Source organism: Elephas maximus, chromosome 10, assembly GCF_024166365.1.
Source record: "Elephas maximus indicus isolate mEleMax1 chromosome 10, mEleMax1 primary haplotype, whole genome shotgun sequence".
NCBI lineage: Eukaryota > Metazoa > Chordata > Mammalia > Proboscidea > Elephantidae > Elephas > Elephas maximus.
This window is the reverse complement of record NC_064828.1, coordinates 46,196,571-46,217,768: the sequence shown is the minus strand read 5'-3', so window position 1 is coordinate 46,217,768 and position 21,198 is coordinate 46,196,571. Positions and strand designations below refer to the sequence as shown.

The 21,198-nt window shown below is 40.8% G+C and overlaps 1 protein-coding gene across 12 annotated transcripts in view; it reads right to left on the bottom strand.

Annotated features, from left to right (window-relative positions):
* Positions 1-21,198, bottom strand: part of NPAS3 (neuronal PAS domain protein 3) — a 966,848-nt gene that overhangs the window by 22,956 nt on the left and 922,694 nt on the right. For all 12 annotated transcript variants that reach the window (XM_049897603.1, XM_049897590.1, XM_049897591.1 and 9 more), the window contains 2 exons: positions 4,372-4,565; positions 94-200 (listed from right to left, as the gene is read on the bottom strand). In XM_049897603.1, coding sequence (XP_049753560.1) covers positions 94-200; positions 4,372-4,565 — 301 coding nt within the window. The remainder of the gene's footprint in view (positions 1-93; positions 201-4,371; positions 4,566-21,198) is intronic.

The window sequence follows — 21,198 nt, the reverse complement described above, 5'->3', positions numbered from 1 at the left end:
AGGAGAGAGGCAGTGAGATATCAGCACTAAAACCAAACAAGCATCAGAGAGAGACACCAGCTTGTGTTATACCCATACCCAGGAGATACTTACAGTCCAGGTGACTGTGCCTGATGCCCTCGACGTCTTCAGCATGGATGAAGTGGTAGCATCTCTTCCCTACAATGTCTACAGGGGTCAGATCCATATAATCACTAATCCTACGAAGAGAAGAGCACAGGCTGGAACTCAGAAAGGGGGAAAATACAGAAACTCTCAAATGACTCAGAAACAAATCTAAGGACACATTTTCATTATATGGCACTTTGAGGGAAACTCTTTATAGATAATATTATTTCTTTAATGTATAGTAGGCTCTTTACAAAACAGGAAACAGCTAGATCAAGCAATTGCCTTTAAATAATTGGGTAGGTTTTTCTTTTCTTTTTTTGGCATTAGAGTGCACATTTAGACAACATAATTCCATAAAATTATTGAGAATCAGTAACAATGCAAGATCCTCATTTGAGGCCAAGATAATTCAAGGTTACATAATAAAATAAAAACATGTTATGTTTATACCAAATGATTAGAGACACCTTTCATTTAAACAGATTGGTCTTCTATTGGGTATTTCCATGAAAAAGAGCTTCAACTGCTTCTTGGCACAGAGTCCAAATTGGCATTTCAAGGGATATAATTTAAATGCTGAGACATACAGATGCCTGGGGGTATTATCTTTTTTAGTCTCAGTCATTTGGGAGCTCAGCTTTCACTCCTGCTCCTTTTAACTGGTACTTTGTGGTGGATTCCACACAGAAACTTTTAAACCATTTCAGCAGCTCTTCCAGGCTTGTGCTTGACAGTACGTGTGTGTAAGCCTCTGTCATTGATTGTCCAGATGTCAGTGTCCTCAGGCAGGAAAACAGAAATGGGAAAACTCGTTGGGGGATGCTGCCTAGTTTACACAAATACCTCAAAATGCTTATTACCCTCCTCCCTGCCCATGTACGGATTGGTTTTGGTCAGCCCAGGACAGAATATATTTTAAAATTGGATTTATTCTCTTTACTATCCACTTTATAACTTATGATCCAGTCAAATATGAAGTGAATCTTTAGAAAAGACATTTTTAAGACACATGTGAGATCATTGTTGAGCTAAGTCTAGCCCTCAAAGCAGGGAAATAAGAAACAAAAACAAAATCATGTGGAAGATAATTAAAAATACACTACTCGCCGAGTGAATTTCTCAGTGCCTGGAAATTTAATTAGTTTTTGGCATAGAACTTTTGGCAAAACTAGAATTCTTGGAAAGATAAGACTAATTGGGGGAAATAAAATGGAGTGTTTTCTAACGATTCCAGGGTTCTCTGGTACAAAACAGATTAGTTGGTGTTTTCCTAAAACCATTAGCTGTTTTCCAAGAACAGTTTATACCCCCTTTCTGGGATGTCATTAAAAGACCCTCTTTGGTGTTTCTGAATTTGCCAGCTCCTCTGAAGGCGTCAGATATCTGCTTTGCCTGAGGCCGTCCTGGGGAACGCCAGAGGAGAAGAATGGTCTGCAGAGGCAAGGAGAGAGCTGTGGTTTCCAGCTAACAATTCCCTAATTAAATAATAAACCCCGGGAAAAAGCCACTCGGGTCTTTAGGGAAGACATTTCTTTAGTTTATTCTCTATTTGAATTAAATCCTTCAAAATGATTTCCCGAAGCCCTTCTATGCACCAGAGCCTGTTGCCGTGGTGAACACAACGGGCTCAGCATTCAAGGGTCTCTTGCTATATGTGTAGAAAGCATCAGAGCTGTCTGATGACCCCTATCAGGATCAGAATCAGAATCCTGACGGCATCCTTGCCCCTGAGCCTCAGTTTCCTCATCTGTAAAACAACCTCAGAGGTTGGTGAGAGGATTCATGAATGAAATGAAGTTAGCACAGTGTCTGACACACAGTATGCTTTTCTGTCACCTCAAATATGCAATTACCTTTAATACAGGTCTTTTTCATAATTACTATCATCCTCAGTTGGGAAATAATGCTGTATTGTATAGGCTAATAAGGGGTTGTGGAAAGCTTTTTCTTTTTTTTTTAATCAGAAGAAAAAAGCTAAAAGCATGTCACAGAAAATGATCTCAGTGACTAGAGTGGCACCCATAAGGCACTCATGTCCACGAGCTCATCAAAAGAATTAATCAATCTGTGATGAGAAAAACGAAAATTAAGTGCTGGTTTTGGGCCAAGACTATCATTGGGAGTTAGGTAAACAAGACGAGCCTCTGTTTTTTTTGAGGAAGTGGGGATAGTAAATCTACATCAAGGAAGCCAATGTTCTCCTGAACTTTGAAAAATCTTTTCTAAATGCTAGAAACCATATTTTCAAAGAAGCAAAGCCATAGTTCATTCTTTGACTCTTAAATCTGCTTCCCTGGGTTGGAGCTCCTTCTCTAGTACGCTATGCTTTTAGTCAGAAAACAAACTGCTTTGCGGCTGTAATGGTGTCCTTTCATGGGCTCATATGCACAAAAGGTCCCACTCAGAGGTTATTCTGTTGGGTCCCTGCCATTCAGCTTGTCTTCTGACAAAAAAATAATAAGAGATAAGGAATCCAATGAGACCCCATGGGATGTGGCTAAGTGCATGGGCTTTTGAATTCCACAGACTTGGGTTCGAATCTTGACCCCAAGCAAACCACTTAACCTTTTCCCCTACACTGAAATTGCCTGAGGATAATGGAGTCAGTAGCAGCACCTATCTCACAGAACTGTTGGGAAGCTTAAATGAGGTGGTTCATATAATACGCTTAGCATGACATTGAGCACCTAGTAATTGTCCAATAAAAGTTAGCTACCTTTATTGTTAGGCATCCCTGGCTAGTTCAAACAGTTAATGGGCCTGGATGCTAACCGAAAGGTTGGAGGTTCAAGTCCACCCAGAGGTACCCTGGAAGAAAGGCTTGACAGTCTACTTCCAAAAAATCAGCCACTGAAAACCTTACGGATCACAGTTCTACTCTGACACACTTGGGGTTGCCAAAAGTCAGAATTAACTTGAAGGCAACTGGTATCTTTATTATTACTTGTCAACTCTAGCTAATCATTCTAACTAGTCTTTACTGATACTCTGTGTCCATTCCAGGATACCTCAGACATAGGCAAGTATACAGTTATGGTATTAAAAATTTTAATAAATGCCAACAAATCTAGATTTTGAGTTACTTATCAAATAATAGCGACAGGTTCATGATGATCTTCTACCCCACTGAACACTGATAGCTCAGGTGGGTATCTTTTCCCACTGATGAATTCCTTCCTCTGAATGAAATCCTGACTAGAAATGGTAGCCAGTTTCTAACTTGGTCTTGATATCTTTGGCTCTTCCCAATGGAGTGGATGCAGGAGCTTTCTGTCTTCTCTTGGCTAGCTCCTGGAGAGGTCAATTACCCAAGCCACTTGGCCATTCTGCTCTTTAATTTCCCCTCCGAAGGGTTAACCAAACATGTATTGCCTTTATGCCCAGTGACAATCTGTGCCACAAAAGCATCCTCCCAAACTGATTGAGTAATCTTCTCTGGGCACCAGGGAACGGTGGTATCACCAACACATCCTATCCTGTTCACGAGCCACACTTGCGCAGTTTCTCTCAACGCCCCCTCCTCGCTGCACCCCCATTATTCTTTCTCCCTCCAATCAGTCTGATGATGGGCTGGTGACTTCTAGGTGAAAGGTCTGAAGGGTCACTGTCCCATTTCCTTGTCCCTTGCTTTGTGCTTAATGGAAAAAGTGAACTTTTTAACCAAAGGCTAAAAGGTCCTTTTATAAAAGCTCTGTCTTGAGGAAGAACTGCCAAATCATTTATATGATGAGTCATTTTTTTTTTAATAAAAGTGAAATCTTTAGTATCACACAGTTTTATTTAATAGTTTTGCAGATTTCTTTTTTGTCCTTTTTCCTCTGGGGGACTCATATTCTCATCTGTTCTCTGTGTGCTTAAGGCCTATGTGAACACTGACCGTCACGAGGCCAGACCCTTGCATTGGTCAGGAAGTGGGTCTGGCTGAGGTGTCAGGGGACACCTTTTACTGTGTCATTTTGCCAATAACATCTCAGCCCTGTTCTCTCCTTGGGTTCTCAGCCAAAATGGGCTTTCATTATTGCATATGGATGTCTGGGTGTCCCATTCATTAAATTGTTGTCCCTAATGTAAATCAGGGCAGCAATGTAAATTTTAAGTAAAAAGCATGTTGGTGTCAGTCCAAGCAGCCATTAAAAAACAACATCAGGATTTATAATGGGGCTCACTGGGAGGGTAAAATCCTTCCATGTGCTGAAAACACAAACCCTCGCCCAACGTGCAACGTGTACAACAGGGCAAATAAAAACAAAAACAAAGTACCTATTTTCACAGTAAATGATATTGAGGTCCATATTTACTCGCGTGACGAACATATGGCAGTCGATTCTGACTTCATTGATTGTAGGCGGAGGCAAGGCATGCGCCACAACCACGAGACCCATGATTTGGCTGGGGACGGTCCTCCCGTGGGACAGTGACACTCTCAGGCGTAGCCGGCCCGTTATGTGAATCACCTTTAAAAGAACATTAAGTATACAACACACTGGTCAAATTGACATCCCAGATGTAACAGTATTTTTTCTGAGAAATGCAAAGGTAGATCGGGAACAACTAACAATAGCTCGTCCCTTCTGTAATCACAGTGGCTGTCAGTGTGCCCTCGATGTCTTTCGGGGCAAAAAACAAAAGAGAAACAATATTATACTCTGTGCACTTCTCAAGGCAGCATTATTACTGGCTATTGCTATTTTTCAGGCCTTTTTTTTTTTTCATTTAGAGGAAGTTTATAACCAAATAAAATGACCAAGAAGCTGAGCACTAAGCTGCAAAAGTAAACGTTTGCATTACTGGCCTTTATTAATGGGAGATGTTTGTCTCTCTCTCCCAGCTTGTACCAAGTGGGACTACATGGCCGTCTCCTTTCACCGGCACTTTCCTTCATTCGGGGTTTGCTACTGCAAAGGGCCAAAGACTCCAACGAATAAAAGGCTCAGTGGCAATGGCATGAACGGGCTCTGTCGAGGACAGTGCACCTTTAGGCAGCATCGAGTTACCAATAACACAGTGATTCATTGCAATAGCCTGTGGGTTTGGTGGTCAGAGGTCTTTGGCCCATGATTTGGTCCTCAAGCCCACAGTACAGTAAAGCCAGGAAGACTTGCTCCATTTTGGTGGCAGCTCAGATGGGCTTGCCCTGAACCAGGAAGAAGACTGGGCTGTTATTTTTGGTTTCTTTCCTAAAGTATACCATGCAGCCCAGACCACCCAAGACCAAATAAAATTGGCTCATCATCCCCACACATTTTAACTTGTAGTATTTTTTTTTTTTTAAATTCCTTTGCTTATAAATTGCACATAGAAAAAAAAAAAAAAAAGAAGACGAGCTAAAATGTCAACTTCCTTAAATGATATTTTGAGGAGTAATCATGAAAGAGTGAAAACTATGAAGGACTTGTGGGGCTATGCTTTGGGATGATGGGAGTCAGGCGTGTGTGTGTGGTGGGAGGTTGGAGGCAACCGTGGTGTGTGTGAACTCTAGCTGTGTTTCTGGGACCCTGCTGCCGGGCAGGGGACCCTCCGAAACCTGGCTGTGGGTTATCGCCCTGACCGACAGCACTGCCGAGCTCAGTTTAGTAGCTGAGTTCCCACATTTGTTTTGCCTTTCCAACTGCATCTCTGAGTGCCAAATCGTCTTTGGAGATTCCACTTTTCCCATTTTGCCATCAGGAAACGAAGTAGGTTTTTATCACTTCCCAGCAACAATATGCTTGAGCCCCTGCTTTCCTTCCCAGGGCCTGGACTGGTAATTCCGTTTCCATTTTTATTTTTGTTTCCTTTAAGTTACTCAGTTTTCCAAAAGCAAGCCACACTCCTGTCAGTCAGGAGGCAGGATCAAAGCTTACAGGGCTGCACTTCAGAGCCCTGGCTGTTCAAAATAATACCCCTTCCCTGTCACACTTCACATTTGTGCCCAGAGCTGCTGACCTGGAAACACCAATGAGGAAGATTATTTAGGTTATTTCAGGAGCAGCTTTTCGACCACCCACATTTGAAGGTGACTCAATTCATACTTAACGCACCTTTGCTTTAAGCTTTGGTCAGACTAGCTACTTTATGAACATCTGAAAATGTTCCTAGAGGCAAGGATGCTAAAACACCATCACAGACACATATTTCTGCAAGACCTCATTAACTAATAATAAAGAAATAGCTAAAAGAAACAGGATTAACTTCACAGGAGGGGTGTTAACAGTGCCTGGTCCTCCTCCCAGCTAGGCTTACATAGATGCTTATTTATCATTATCTGTCTTGTTTTATCAGGAACACTCAGCTTCTTGAAAAAACACAGATCTACAAATGCTCAGGAAAACATACACCCAGAAATGGTATGCTAAATAAATCCCTACTTGATATTCTATTCAAAAGCAATTTAAAGCTGTCTGAGCTGGAAAACATTTTGGGAAGGCAGACGGGTGGGGTGGGGAGAGGGGGAGTGCCTTTCTGCATGGCTGATTTAATGAAGCCTCCTCCTCTCTCTAGCTTTGTCTAGGGACACTGTGGTATTGAAATGTCCCAAGAGTAGGGCTTAGTAAGGTCTGGAGTCCCTGGGTAGTACAAATGGTTAACACAGTTGGCTGTTAACTGAAAGGTTGGAGGTTTGAGTCCACCCGGAGGCACCTCAGAAGACAGACCTGGCTATCTGGTTCCAAAAAATCAGCCAATAAAAACACTATGGAGCACAGTTCTACTCAGATACACATGAGGTCACCATAAGTCAGAATCAATTCAATGGCAACTGGTTACTAGTAGCAGAGGTCTAGATTTGCCATTTTCTGGGATTGTCATTCTGGGCAAGTCACTTGACCTCTGTGTTTCTCAATTTCCTTTTCTGCAAAATGCAGATAATACTGACTTTTCTGTAGTCATGTTGAGAAAATCAAACGAAGGTGAACACTTTATAAGCTGTAAAGAGGTCTACTACAAATTTCATTACAATGTTCTGTTTTGTTTTTAAAAATGTCAACTTGTTAACAAAGAGTTCAAGTTAATTAATTTCTTCCTGACCAAAAAAAAAAAAAAAAAAATCCTGAGCAAAGGCCTAATAAGTGACTTATAATCTTAAAGGTTAACAAAATTTCACAATTGGAAGAAAATTTGAGAGGCTCCTTCTGAACCCCCTATCCCTCTACTTTTCAGATGAGAAAACAGAAGCTCTGAAAACTTAATTCCCTGTCCAAAGTCACCCAACTTGGAAATGGCAAACAGAGCCTGGAACCCAGGTTTCCAGGTCTTGCTTGAATGTCATTACAACCACTGTACACAGAAAAGACACCCCCCTATCCTTTTTTACGCTTCTATGCATTATATATGCACATTCATATTGAATGAAAAGAAGTTTATACAAGTTGTCAATTTACTACCCTAAGGAAACAAAAATACTAAGCTAGTTACTATCAAGTCAGTTCCGATGCATGATGACCTCATGTGTTTCAGAGTAGAACTGTACTCTAGAGGGTTTTCAATGACTGTGCTCTTTCAACAGTAGATCACCAGGACTGTTTATAAACTTTTTAAAAAAATTCCACATATAATCAGAAACTCAGGTGCAGGATATCTGAAAAGGCTTTGTGAAACAGCACAAAATAAGAAAAAATAGAACTAAAAATATTACCAATGCAATGACTAAATAATTAGAAGGTATGTATGTCTACATGTGAGTCTGGGGGTGAGGGAGGGTGGGATTGAGAAGGACAGGATCTCTGTTAGATCCCACAATTAATGTCTGGGTTTAAATTAACGTATTTTTCCAAATCTATTTCATAACATCAATAGAACTTTTTCTCCCCCATGGACAGGCTGTGCTCAAATTTTACAAACATGTCTGACAGCATGTGCCCAAACATTTAGATAGTTGAATTTTTTACTTTATAGTTGCTTTTAAGGACTGAGATAAAGAGGAAAGAGAATTGTCAGAGGAGCTGGGTTCAAATCCTAGTTCTGGCACTTAATAGTCATGCAATTTTGATATTCAGAGCACTGAAATGACTTGCTTAGTTTCCAGGGTCAGCATATCACAGATTGAAAACCTAGCATGAAGCCAATAAGTGCTCTGCAAAGGTGTTCTTTGTTTTCTTAATAAGATTATCAAAAGGCAGATACACGAGACCAAGTGGGTGGCTCCTGTCCAGAGGCAGGATAAGAAGGCAGGAAGGGACAGGAACTGATTGAAGGGACACGAAAAACCTGGAGTGTAAAGAGGAAGTATGCTGTCACATGGATTGCAACTAGTATCATATAACAGTACGTGTATAAATTTTTGTATGAGAAATTAACTTGAGCTGTAAACTTTCATGTAAAGCACACACACACACACACACACACACACACACAAAGTCCACATGTCTAGGCTATACCCAAGACCAGTTAAGTCAGAATCTCTACCTACAGGACCCAAGCATCAGTGTGTGTGTGTGTGTGTGTGTGTGTGTGTGTGTGTATATATATATATATTTTTTAAAGTTTCCCAAGTCTTACAGGGATGCTGGAGGATTAAGTGAAAATGAAATACATGTAAAGGTGCCTAGCTATATGCCTGATATACAATATATGCTTAACAAATACTATTTATTAAGTAACAAGTATGCTCCATAATAAAGGTACAGATAAGATCTTTGGGAGCTCAGGGTTGGAGAAAAACATTTCCGATTGCACGGATCAGATAAGCCTACATGGAAGTGACATTAGAGTAAGTTGTTGACATAAGGCATGATCATGGAAATACTGGGGAAAGGGGCTCCCAGATAGAGAGGATAGCTAGAGCAAAAGAGCATAAAAAGGAACCCGTGGGGAATGCTCAGGGCTCCAGAAGCACTTCAGTAGGTGTCAGCAGGAGAAGAGGCAGAGAGAGGGCCAAAATGGCAGGTGCGATCAGTAGAATTTGGCAATGACATTGGGGAGTAGAGAGATCACTATGCTTTTTGAGCCTGTCTCATAGGATGATAATGATGATCAAAATAAACTAAATGATAAACAGGAGTACAGAAACTGTTTGCCAGTACGGAGACAAAGATAATTTCTGTGTAGACACTTCTTATTTGGGAAGATCCTGGCATATGTGTCCAGTGAATAGCTGGAAATAAGGATTGGGCACTTAAGAAAGATGATGGTTGAAGGTGTAGTTTTGGACTTTTTTTTTTTTTTGCCAGAGGTGATAGCTGACATCAAGAAATTCAATGGAATTAACCAATGGAGAAAATGTAGAGAGAGCGCTAAAGGCATTTTTCCCCCTTTTGAGTACCTGAAGCCTAAGGCAACTTAGGTTTCTGTTTTTTATTTTCTCTTTTCCCATAACAATTACTTTTGTTAAAGAAAAAAAAATTCTGAAAATTCCAAGCATCTTTTTCCCCACCCACTATTCCATTCTGACATAAATGCCAAGCTTTCCATAGAGTCAACGATTCCAGTGATAAACCTCAAAGAATGGATGCAGCTTCCTTGTAAAGTCAAATAGGTGCTTGGGAAATGATTTAAATACAAATATATATGCCTAAATACTAATATTGTGTCAAGAACCATGAAATAATACAAATAATTAGTTGTTTTAAAATAAAAGGAATATTGTGGAGAAGAAAGAACATTGAATGGTGAAAAAGAACATCTGACTTCAGTCCTCGTTCTTTTTTTTTTTTTTTCTGGTAACTCTGGCAAGTCGTCTAGCCTGGCCAGGGCTGCGTTCCCTCAGAAATAAAATGGAGGATTTAAATCAGGTGATGACGCCTAGGGGTCTCCCTAAACTCTAGAAAATTCTATGGCCTAAGGCTTAATAGAGTGGCCTTTACTGTGAGTAGGGGGGACTATTCCCTCCCCACTCCTTGTGACTCCAGGATGGAGATACAGGAGTTTCAGGGTACAGCTGTAAGTTGATAAATACAGCGTTTACCTTCAGTATGAATCAATAGGGGAGTTTATTGGTCATATCTGAGTTGGAACAATGCTTTGATTTTGGTCAATGCCAGGTAAAAACTGCCTCTGGCTTCTAAAGGTTCACCTTAGTCTGGTCTTAAATCTAATCTACAGACATTCTTCAAAAAGATTTCTGAACCAAAAGACTCTTGCCCCCAAGCTCAACTTTACATAAGAGCTCAATCCTCACACTTCCTTTCATTCATCTTATTTTATCATAAAGAGCTGTACAAAAATGCTAAAGCTCCTAGTTTTCTAAACCCCTAGCACTGCCAGGATGCTAGCATCAGTGAAGCGGAATGCACAGGATTTCTGAGTTGAAATCCCATCATTTGTGATTAGAATGTTCAAATTAGCACTATTTGGCAATCCTACATTGAAGAAACCATTGTTTGACTTTTATTTCTCTTCCCTGATACAGTGAGGGGACTGCGCGATGCTGTAAGTACTTGTCAACAGAGTTTAGGATGAGTGTGTGAGTGTTAACAAGCCGCATTGCTTGGACAAATATATATTTCTTTTCCTGCCATATGCTCCTTTCAGTCAACTGTGAGTGATAAGCACTTAGATATGTTCCACTAATATCTTCTCATTATAAACAAGCCCATCACAAAGACCTTGATAAAACCTTCCCTCTGTCAATACGTAAGAAAGCCAGTGACTGAAAAATACATCTGGAAGCTGTTTCCATTCTTTTAGGAATAAATCTCAGGTCTAGTAATAGGAAACATTTTTTTTATCAAAAGGAAGTGCTAAGTATTCTGTGCATTATTTTCCACATATAATGTAAAAATATAGAATAGGGCTAGATAACTAGGGGAACAAAAAAAGCTGCAGGCACAGAAAAACTACGATCCCCTGGGTTTAGACCATCTTCAGAGATGTCCTTTAAGGGAATCCAAATTCACCTCAAAAATTAAGCTTCCTTCTGGCACTCTGGTCTTTTTTCTTTCTTCCTCCTGTAGAAGTCTGGTTTAGCATACAGATCGCCAGACTGCTAACTCAGGTGGGAGAGTCTGCTAATTATTTTTAAGCGATGAGAGCTTTGAGGTGGCCTACAACCTGCTGAAAGATAAGGGCTCAGCCAGGTCTTCTGAACCTAAACACCTAGCCTGCCAACTTAATCCAAATATCAACCTTGTGTAAATTATTTCAAACAAATTTTTAAGGAGTGAGTTTTCCAGGATTTAGCCCATATTCATAGGTTGGTAGAATCTGCTCTAACAGGTCTTCTGTCTGTCTCTGACTCCTTCACCTAGGTCTTTCCTCAATGCCTGAAACAAGTTAGCTAAGACCAGGTATTTGTCCATAAGGCAAAGCACCAGGGAGAAGAGGGCTCATAAATGGAGGAGGAGCCTTTGGGCCCTCTGGGGGCAGCCGATCAGTAGAATGCCATCTCCTTTCCCTTCCATTTCCAGGATCTCAGACTTTAGTTCTAGAAACTGATTCTACTCCAGCAGGCTTTGTTGTAAGTCACAATGAGACTTTGGCAGCTGGGAATAAGAAAAGACAGAATAGGGAGAAGTTGACTTTTCCAGGTAGGGGTGAGACTGGAGTGGGAAGAATCAGGGGGGAAGTGAGCTAGTGAACTAGTTAGTGGCTGGGAATGGGTGACAATGCAGACTTCATCAGGGCCAAGGGGGATGCAACAGACAAGGCGGTACTGGAATCATCCTCAGTTAGGTGTGGAGATGGCTACTGGGGAGCCAAGTAGGTGGTGGGAGTCTTTCTGGGAGTTTGTCTCTAAGACTGTCCCTGAGATCAACGATCCTCAATATTGGGGAGGAGTTATAGGGGCAGATTCAGCATCTAAGGAAAGAAGACTAGTGAGAACTAGGGAAGGTAGCAGGGTTTGAGATGGGTTCAACTTAAGGGCGGCTCTGGTAGGAGCTCTTGGAGTAGTAAGGAAGCAAGACTGGGTGTCAGGGAGAGTCCTGGCCAATATTAAGAAGAACCCTAGCAGGATCCAGTTCCATTGGATAAAGGGCTACAATAAGACAAAAAGTGCTAATTCTCAGGGGCTCCATGATTTTCAATCTGGTTTGAATGGAAACTTGAGGTAAGACAGGGAAGAAGGATGGAACTGGAGCACAACTGTTTGATGCCTGGTCTGACTCCCAAAAAGACTCAGTGAAAGCTGGTTCAAGAGGTGGACAGAATTGAAGCTGTTAAGTAAGAGCATTCTTTACCTATACTATGAAAAGCAGAGAAAATGGAAAGAAGCAGAGGCTAAAATTACTCTCACTGAGATACTAAGGTTCTAAAGGAAAACACAGCATGTATGTGGATATGTGTACTTTCCTCTATAGATGGCATCACCTTGCTCCATCTGCTACAGAAATAAGTAACTAAATGGGCCTGGTACATGAAGGACAGCACGTTTTGTATTTTAATGGAAGATTAAAAATCCTTGATATCAATGATTTATTTTGAACAGTCAAAAAACAACTTCTAGGGTTAGTGGTTCTTAAACTTGAATGTACACAAGAATCATCTGGAAAGCTTATTAACAATGTGGCTCCACCCCCAAACTTCTGGTTCTCTAAACTGAGGGAGGGGCCTGGGAGTCTGTATTTCCCCAAGCACCCCGAGTGCTTTGGGATGCCAGAGATTGACAGAGCTACCCTTTGAGCAGTCCTACTTTAAGGGCATGCCATAAGGGGCCTTCAGCTCTGGCTTCCTCTTTATCCAGCGAGCTGAATGGTGACAACTGATCTTAATGACGATGACCCATAGGTACACCACAGGCGGCCTTCTAAATGAGCAAGGAAGGATGAACATACATTTATGATTAAGCTAGACTGAAAACAAAAGAACACAAAACAAAAAAAACACTATGTAGAACACAACCCATTGTCTTTTGGTTCTTTGAAAATGGAGGCTCCCTGCGTGAAAAGCAGCAGGAATTCTCAGCTACAGTGGAAGCTGGGTGTTTCCTGGGCAGAGGGCTGCTTGGGGAAGCAGCCTGGGAGCCTTGTCAAGGCTCTTTTATTAGCATAAAGGTCCGCATTCTCTTAGTGGCCACACCTCGGTGGGCTGCACTGTTGTGTTGTAAGTCTCTTGGGGGAGGTCAAACTCTGCCAGTCCCCTCCCCCTCTAGCTCCTGATTAATTCAGGGGATCCTGTGAGGTTAACCCTTAATTTGATGGCTTCAGTGGGGAGCTGAGAGATTGCTGGTAATTTATCACCCTCAGTGGTTTTTTTTTTTTTTTAAAATGCAAAAACACTTTCTAAGGCAACAAATAAAAAATTATTTTTAAAACCCACATTTAAAATACATTAGCCACAGCATTCTATTCTTACACAATTGTATCCTCCAAACATAACAATTACTTTTCATCCATCTCTTTTAGCAAACTTCAAATACATAACATAAAAAATATAACTACAATTACAGCTGCAGCTTCTCAAAATGCGCCTGGACCCTGTATTTGTTTCCCGGTCCCTTTGGAGAAAATAGTCTTTCTTCTACCAAAGATAAGAATTTATATTGGGATGGTTTAACTAAGCTGGAGAGATCTCTTTAACGAGATTATGTAAATGTCTGCCAAGGATATAAAGCACATTTTCTCAGAGTGGAGCACTGCAACTATCATTTAATAAACCAGGACCAGGGGTAGAAACACCTCGATAAATTGTTAAGGGGCAGGAAGGCTAAACTGTACACATTTGATCGAATTTCGTTTGATTCAGTTACTTTATTAAAGGCTCCTCGAGGACAGAGGACCATTGTACCACCATGGAGGGCAACTTGTCGATTTTATTTTTTCATTGTATGTGGAGAAGGAGGATCACCCCTCAAGGCTCCTGGAGGCCCCTCATGGTTTAGCGTCACTGTCTTGAGGGTAGAGAGGTGGTTGTTCTCAATATAGCAGACTGTAATTTTACTTACGGACATTAAAAAAAGAGGCTCAGGACTAGTCCCATGCAGGGCAAGGACTAGACACTGACTTCATACTCCCACACCCCACCCTCCTTGACGAAACACTACACCATATTGAAAAATTTCTTTAGAACCCATGAGCCCTTATTAGGAAAAAAAAAAAAAGAAAGCTACCATAAAAGTCAAATATTTTGTTTTCTATCTTTGCTGAACACCTTTGCTGAATGCTTATCTTACTTAAATTTCTTGAGTTTAACAACTGATCTTGTTCTAAGTTAGTCTCCTGGGCCTTTTTGTTCTTGAGTTCGCTAGTAGAATTTATACACAGATGCTCTAAGCTGCAACTAACGTCAACAGATAGCTGAGTACCTAGACTGAGTGCTCCTCTGAATGAAGAGAGTAGTCCCCACAAGCAGTCTTCTACCATGAAAAGATGTGATGGTGGCCCCACTGAACAGCCTTACCCTGCCCCTTCCACTCAGCCTTAAGGTCTGCCATAGAATAAATGATTATATTTTGATAATAAAGGAAAACCTTTAGAGGAATAACTCTTAGACATGGAGGGCAGCTACTCTTCTCTTCCTCAGCTTCAGAGGATACACAGTTAAAGACAATTATTCCTGTAGATAATGGTGCAGATGATTAAGCACTCAATTACTAATCAAAAAGCTCGCAGTTTGAACTTATCCAGAGACGCCTTGGAAGAAGGGTAAGGCAATCTGCTTCCAAAAGGTCTCAGCCTTGAAAATCTGGCAGAGCACAGTTCTACTCTGCAACACATGGGATTGCCATTAGTTAGAATCGACTTGATGGCAACTGGTTTGGTTTTTGGTTTGGTGTCCATGTAGATGGACAGACCAGTCCTTGCGGAGGAACAACTCTGCTGTTTCACAAGATGATATATATATTTAAAGAAGCCATCCCTTTGAGGGGGAAAACATTGTTAATAATTATTTTTTTGATAATTACAATTGTTTAAAGCAAATATTAAGTCATATATATTTAGAAAAAAAATTGTTGTTGTGTGCTATCCAGTTGATGTCAACTCATAGTGACTTTATAGGACACAGAAGAACTGCCCCATAGGGTTTCCTAGGCTATAATCTTAATGGGAGCAGATTGCCAGGTCTTTTTTCCCAATGAGCCACTGGTGGATTTGAACCACCGACCTATCGGTTAGCAGTCGAGCACTTTAATATTCCCCAGATTTAGACATAAAACTCCTTAATAATCAAACCTAAAAATGATACTTCCCAGGAGGCTACAGTAGGTATCTGGGACTTTTAAAACAGTGAAAGAATAAAGACAGCTCTCTTAGGCTAGGCACTTTAGACCCAAAAATACACAAGAAAGAAAGAACCCAGACTAGGAGCCATTTTTTTTCCTGGCACACTTAGGAAATATGCAGTCTTGTGCCTCATGGCAAGGATCTCCCTTTTCTCTGTCAGTTTCCTCAGTGGGAAAGAGAAATAGGCCTCTGAGACCCCTTTCATAGTATAAACCCATGGCTGTCAAGTTGATTCTAACTCATGGGGACCCTATAAGACAGAATAGAACTGTCCCATAGGGTTTCCAAGGAGCAAATGGTGGGTTCAAACTGCTGACCTTTTGGTAAGCTGCCTGAGCTCTTAACGACTGTGCCACCAGGGCTCCATAATATAGTGTATATTAAGTTCAATTTTTAAACACAAAGCATTGACCCATCTCCAAAGCTCTAAGCCTCTATAACTTTCCATCTCCATTCATCATGGTTTCCACTCCGCTAGGCCTGATATTTTTTTTTTTTTTTTTTTTTTTTTTTTTTTAGGCCTGATATTATGTGTTTAGCATTGATTAACATGGGACATTTTCTTAAATGTTTCTTAACCTGCCCTCCAAACTCTACAGCTAATATAAAACCAGTTGCCATTGAATCAATTCCAACCCATGGCGAGCCCATGTGCTTCAGAGGAGAACCGCGGTCCACAGGGTTTTCAATGGCTATGATCTTTAGGAAACAGATCGCCAGGCATTTCTTCCAAGGCACCTCTGGATGGATTTGAACCACCAATCTTTTTGTTCGTAGCTAATATATTCAATAACTAGTTGCTACTCGGAGCCCTGGTGGTACAGTAGTTAAGAGTTTGGCTGCTAACCCAAAGGTTGGCAGTTTGAATCCACCAGCTGCTCCTTGGAAACCCTATGGGGCAGTTCTACTCTGTCCTACAGTTGGAATTGACTTGACAGCAATGGGTTCAGCTGCCACTTAATTCGATCCTAAATTTCATCCTTACAGAGAGTAATTTCTAGTAGTGCCATGCCTCTCAAATGATCTAGCTTTATGGAGTGAGTGGATCCGTGCCAATCCCTTTGTGTTCAGCATCCCAGAAAGATGGCATGCTAGAGCTGGAAGGGACCTTGGAGACTACCTTGTCCAATCTTCTCATGTTACAAGTGGGGAGTCTGAGGCCCAGGGAGGTGAAATATCTTGCCCAAGGACATACAGTCAATTAGTGGCAGATGTAGAAAGAAAAGTGAGGTCTTCTAATCTCTTGCCAATTGCTTTTTCTATTCTGTAGTACGTTTTAGAGTATATAGTCTCTCTTATGTTTTCATATATAAAAAAAATATACATACCCACATATACTTACACACACACACACACACCCACACACACTGTAGGCTGCCAGAAACTGCCATCTGACCTGGAAGAAGTATAACCAGAGAATGCTCTTTAGAAGTGAAGATAGCAAGACCTTGTCTCATGTACTTTGGACATGTTATTAGGAGAGGCCAGTCCCTAGAGAAGGATATCATGCTTGGTAAAATAGAGGGTCAGCGAAAAATAAGAAGACCCTCAATGAGATGTATTGACACAGTGGCTACAAGAGTGGACTCAAACATAGCAAGGATTCTGAGGATGGCACAGGACTGGGCAATGTTTGTTCTGTTATACATAGTGGTTGCTATGAGTTGGAACTGACTTGACAGCACCTAACGATATATGTGTGCGTTTGTGCATGTATATATAAAATTGATCCAACTTACCTTTTTAACCTTCAAAAGACCCCATGGCACTGACAGGAATTATTATCCATTCAGCATATGCAGTTTAAGACACTCATATGACTTTTGTGCGTGCCACCAGCTCATTTGCTGCAGTTGGTTTATTCAGCCATGATTAGAGACAGTCATTTACCGTCACACATTTGGAAACTCTTTAAAAAGCTTCTAGAAGTTCCCTTTCCAAAGCTGCTTAAATAGATTAGGGTGTGGTATCAGTAGCAACGGCATTGCATTTGTTACCATTAATTCCTACTATTTCTATGTCTTTATCAGGGCTTCCATTTTATAGAGAGGTTTAAAAAGACAAAACAAAAAAGATGCACATTCCAGAGCCTGTAAGTCATCATTTCAGGAAGACTGGCTCTAAAAAATTAAAACTGAAATCACCACACTGTAACCCGAAAGTTCCCTGGAACCCTCCCTCCCCCTTTTATTTTAAAGACTATGTTTTGAAGTAATTGGCACAAAGACTGTTCTAGTGCAGATTGCTGCAAGTGTGCTCTTGGCAAGAATATCGTAAGCACTAGAAAGACTTTAATATGCTCAAGGAGCCAAATACAAACTGACACCAGGAACTCAAGTGTGGGAACAAACAGAAAAAAATAGAGCATCTCAATTTAATACAAACCTGCATACAAAGGGACCAATTTTTACAATTCATGGTTTAGCATACAATGCAGCTATCCTCTGAGTGAATATAGAGTAGTTATACATAAGAAATCAGAATGATCAATTCGAGGAAATTTCTCAAGAGTCCTTTTGATATGTAATACTGCAACTATAATGCCTACGAAACCAGGCATCAATGCATTAAATGAGATCAGGTTGGGATCTATTTAGAAAAGGCAGGTTTAAACTTGAAGAAGGCGTCTCTTTGATTTGACCTTTAGAGCAGACCCTCTGCAGGAAAATGCAAAACAAATAGCTTTACCCCTGCTTTCCAGTTCTTTAAAATATAAGTTTGAGTCAGGGGCAGATTAACCAGTAAGCAAAGTATGCACAGGTTTAACTGTGTTTACTTACTAATCTCTACTGCCCAGTTTCACATTTCACATGGGAAAAATAGGTGAAATTGGGCACTACAGGTTAGTAAGTAAACACAAGTAAGCCCGTGCCTATCTTGCTTATTGAAAATCTGTCCCTGGTTTGAATACATGTAACACAGGTTTAATACAGAGAAGAAGATCATTTTAGAAGTGTCTAAGATGTGGAAGGAAATGGGAAGAATTTGTTCACTTTTCCACTTGGCAAGATATGAGGAGAATGTCCAATTCTCGTTATTCCATCCGATAAAAACAAAAGCTATTTTTTAAAAACTTTGCTTTCTCAAGTCGTCGTCGTCTTTGTTATTTTATGGTAAGGATTCAAGGATTTGGACACTTTCTACATCTACATTTCAAATTTATCCCTGATTTTGACCAACATTTACTTTATCCAGAAACTGAAAAGATGCTTCCCTTTCGCAGACTTGCAAAGAAAGATTTCTCCTGCAACCCCCTGGAGTTCAAACGTGCTATACTTTTTTTTTTTTTTTTCTTAGGGAACGTTTGAAGTCCCCTTTAAAAATAATGCCTTGAGGATATTTTTCCCTAATACCATTTAAAGAAACTTGAAAGCATATGGCTGCTGAAGCGCACAGGGTTCTAATGAAGCAATCAGCAACATTGCTCATATGCAGACTTCCGCCAGGAGTTTTACTACCCAGCCCACACCAGCCTGGCAAATGAAGTGAAACTGCACAGAAACTCCCTTGCTCTCTCAGTCAGGGTACAGGCTTAGTGAACCAGTAGACTAAAGGGGTGCCTTTCAACCTTCGAAGGATGGAAGGTGGTGAAAAGGTTGTATCAGGATCTGAACTGTCAGTGGCAAAGCAAATCAATCTAGTAGCTGGTAAGACAACTCAAGACAAATATTCCTCTGTAGTGCCGTCTTCATTCATAGTACGGGGAGAAGAAAATTGTGTTTCTTTATAGGGTTCTATCTGATGTAGTCCCTAGTAAAGCTACCAGTACCTTAGGTGATTCTTCACACAGCCAGCAAAGACTAAATAAAACAAAAACATGGGATATTAACGCGCTTTCCTCAAAACTGGGTAGAGCATGCTGTTCTCCTACAGTTTTGCAACGGATTCTCCAAATGTATCATGATTAAAATCACACTTCTTCAGGCACGACCTCATTAGTGCTGAAATATAACATCTTGTGCTATTTCCTTGGGATTTTAGCAAAACAAGTAATGATTCTTTTGATTATTGCAGCAACTTGTGCTTTACGACTGCCACGTAAGTACACAACTGTTAAAAGAACTAGAATCTACACTTCATTTTTTTTTTTTTTTTACTCTCTACTTTGGTTTGGAGCCCTGGTGGCACAGTGGTTAAGAACTCAGCTGCTACCCAAAAGGTTGGCAGTTCGAGTCCACCAGCCACTCCTTGGAAACCCTATGGGGCAGCTCCACTCTGTCTTATAGGGTCACTATGATTCAAAATCTACTCAACGGCAACGGGTTACTTTGGTTTAGGCAGACGTAACCCCTGATGGCACAGTGGTTAAGTGTTTAGCTGCTAACTAAAAGGTCGGCACTTCAAATCCACCATCTTCCTCCTTGGAAACTCCATGGGGGAGTTCTACACTGTCTATAGGGTCGCTATGAGTTGGCATCAACTGGACGGCAGTGGGTTTGGGTAACCCTCAAAGAAGAGGCCTTAGGCACTATGGCCAAACTCACCCTATTTACCCACAATATCTTCTTTCCATAATAACCTTTGATTGGAGGAATGAGGTAAGCAGTTGACTGGCAGATGTATGAATTACTCAGATTCAGGGGCAGGTGTCACACTCTTTCCTGGTCTCTCTACATGCTCAGGTAATGCTTTTCAAGTGTCCAAATGTCCCCACAGCATTTTGTGTATTTCATCCAAACTGTATGATTTGATTAATTCAGCATGTATCACTGCGAATTAGCATATTGCCAGGCACTGTTCTAGGCTCTGGGGATACAGCAATGAGAAAGACAAAGGGAAGGTGATAAGATCTGATAAATGTTTCTGCCTGGTATGGGGACACCAGTGGAAGGCCAGGTAGGAGGCTACTGCTGAGTCCAGGTGAGAGAGATGATGGTAGCACAGGAGGAGATGGTGGGAAGTGGTTGAATGATGGATATATTATCAAAGTAAAGTTCAAAGGAACTGTTGATGTATTAAGTTTGGAGTCTGAGGTATGGCATGGAATCAAAGGACACTCCAAAGCTTTTCGCCAGATGGACAAGGCTAGCAAATGGGAAAACATTTTGGGTGGTGGGAATAGTTTGGTTATTTTAGGACTGAGATATTGTCAGACTTTGAAGATTCAGTTGGTTACAGGAGTTTAAATGTACCTGTTTAGCCTCAATTTTTTTACATTTTATTCAGAGATTTTTTTATACGCTAAAATATAAATAGTTCTAGAAATTTTACACATATCCATTATGATAGGTGCCCTCAGCAAAATGGGGAAATGAGTGATTTGTGTGCTATCATCCCTGATTTTTTTAGTCAGTACCTGAGAGAACATGAAGGTGCTTTCTGATAAATCATGCTATTGAGTCAGGACTGACGACAAGGCACAGCAAGTGAAATGAAAAAACAATAGTGTTACGCAGTTGTAAAGTATATGCAGCCTGTAAGATATTTTCACAAGGCAAATTCTATTCCTCATATATATATATATATATTTTTAAACAAAATTTCCAAAGCACCCATCTTTTCAAACGTGCGGAATAAATTTAAAAAATCTAGGCCAGGAGAATAAATCCATGCATCCCAGGTCATGTTCAGCCCCAGAGGTGGAAGTTGGGGCCGGCTTGTGTTTAAGAAAGTTCTAAGAAGGTAAGCACTCTCCCTGAGCCTTGCTACTTCCCACTTTACCTGGTCCCTGGAAGATACCTGAGCTTCTAATCAGGAAAAAGAAACACGACACACAGAGCTTCCCCTTGGCAGAGTGTACTTGGGAATATTTAGAGAACATTGGTCTACTTTGCCAAGGTTCTCTCTCTTTCAAAAATATTTCTGCTGAGTACTGGGGGTGGCACACCTCCCCAGAGCAATGACCTTCTCCACTGGAACACTGCTGCTTATGTTTGGTTTCCTTAATCCCGCCAAATCAGCGAGAAAGGCTTAGGTGGTAATTTATTTATAAGAAATTATAATAAAGCTCAGCAATTTGAATACTGTGTAGAAAACTGGGAGGTAGATTGTATTGAGGCAGGATATCCAAACT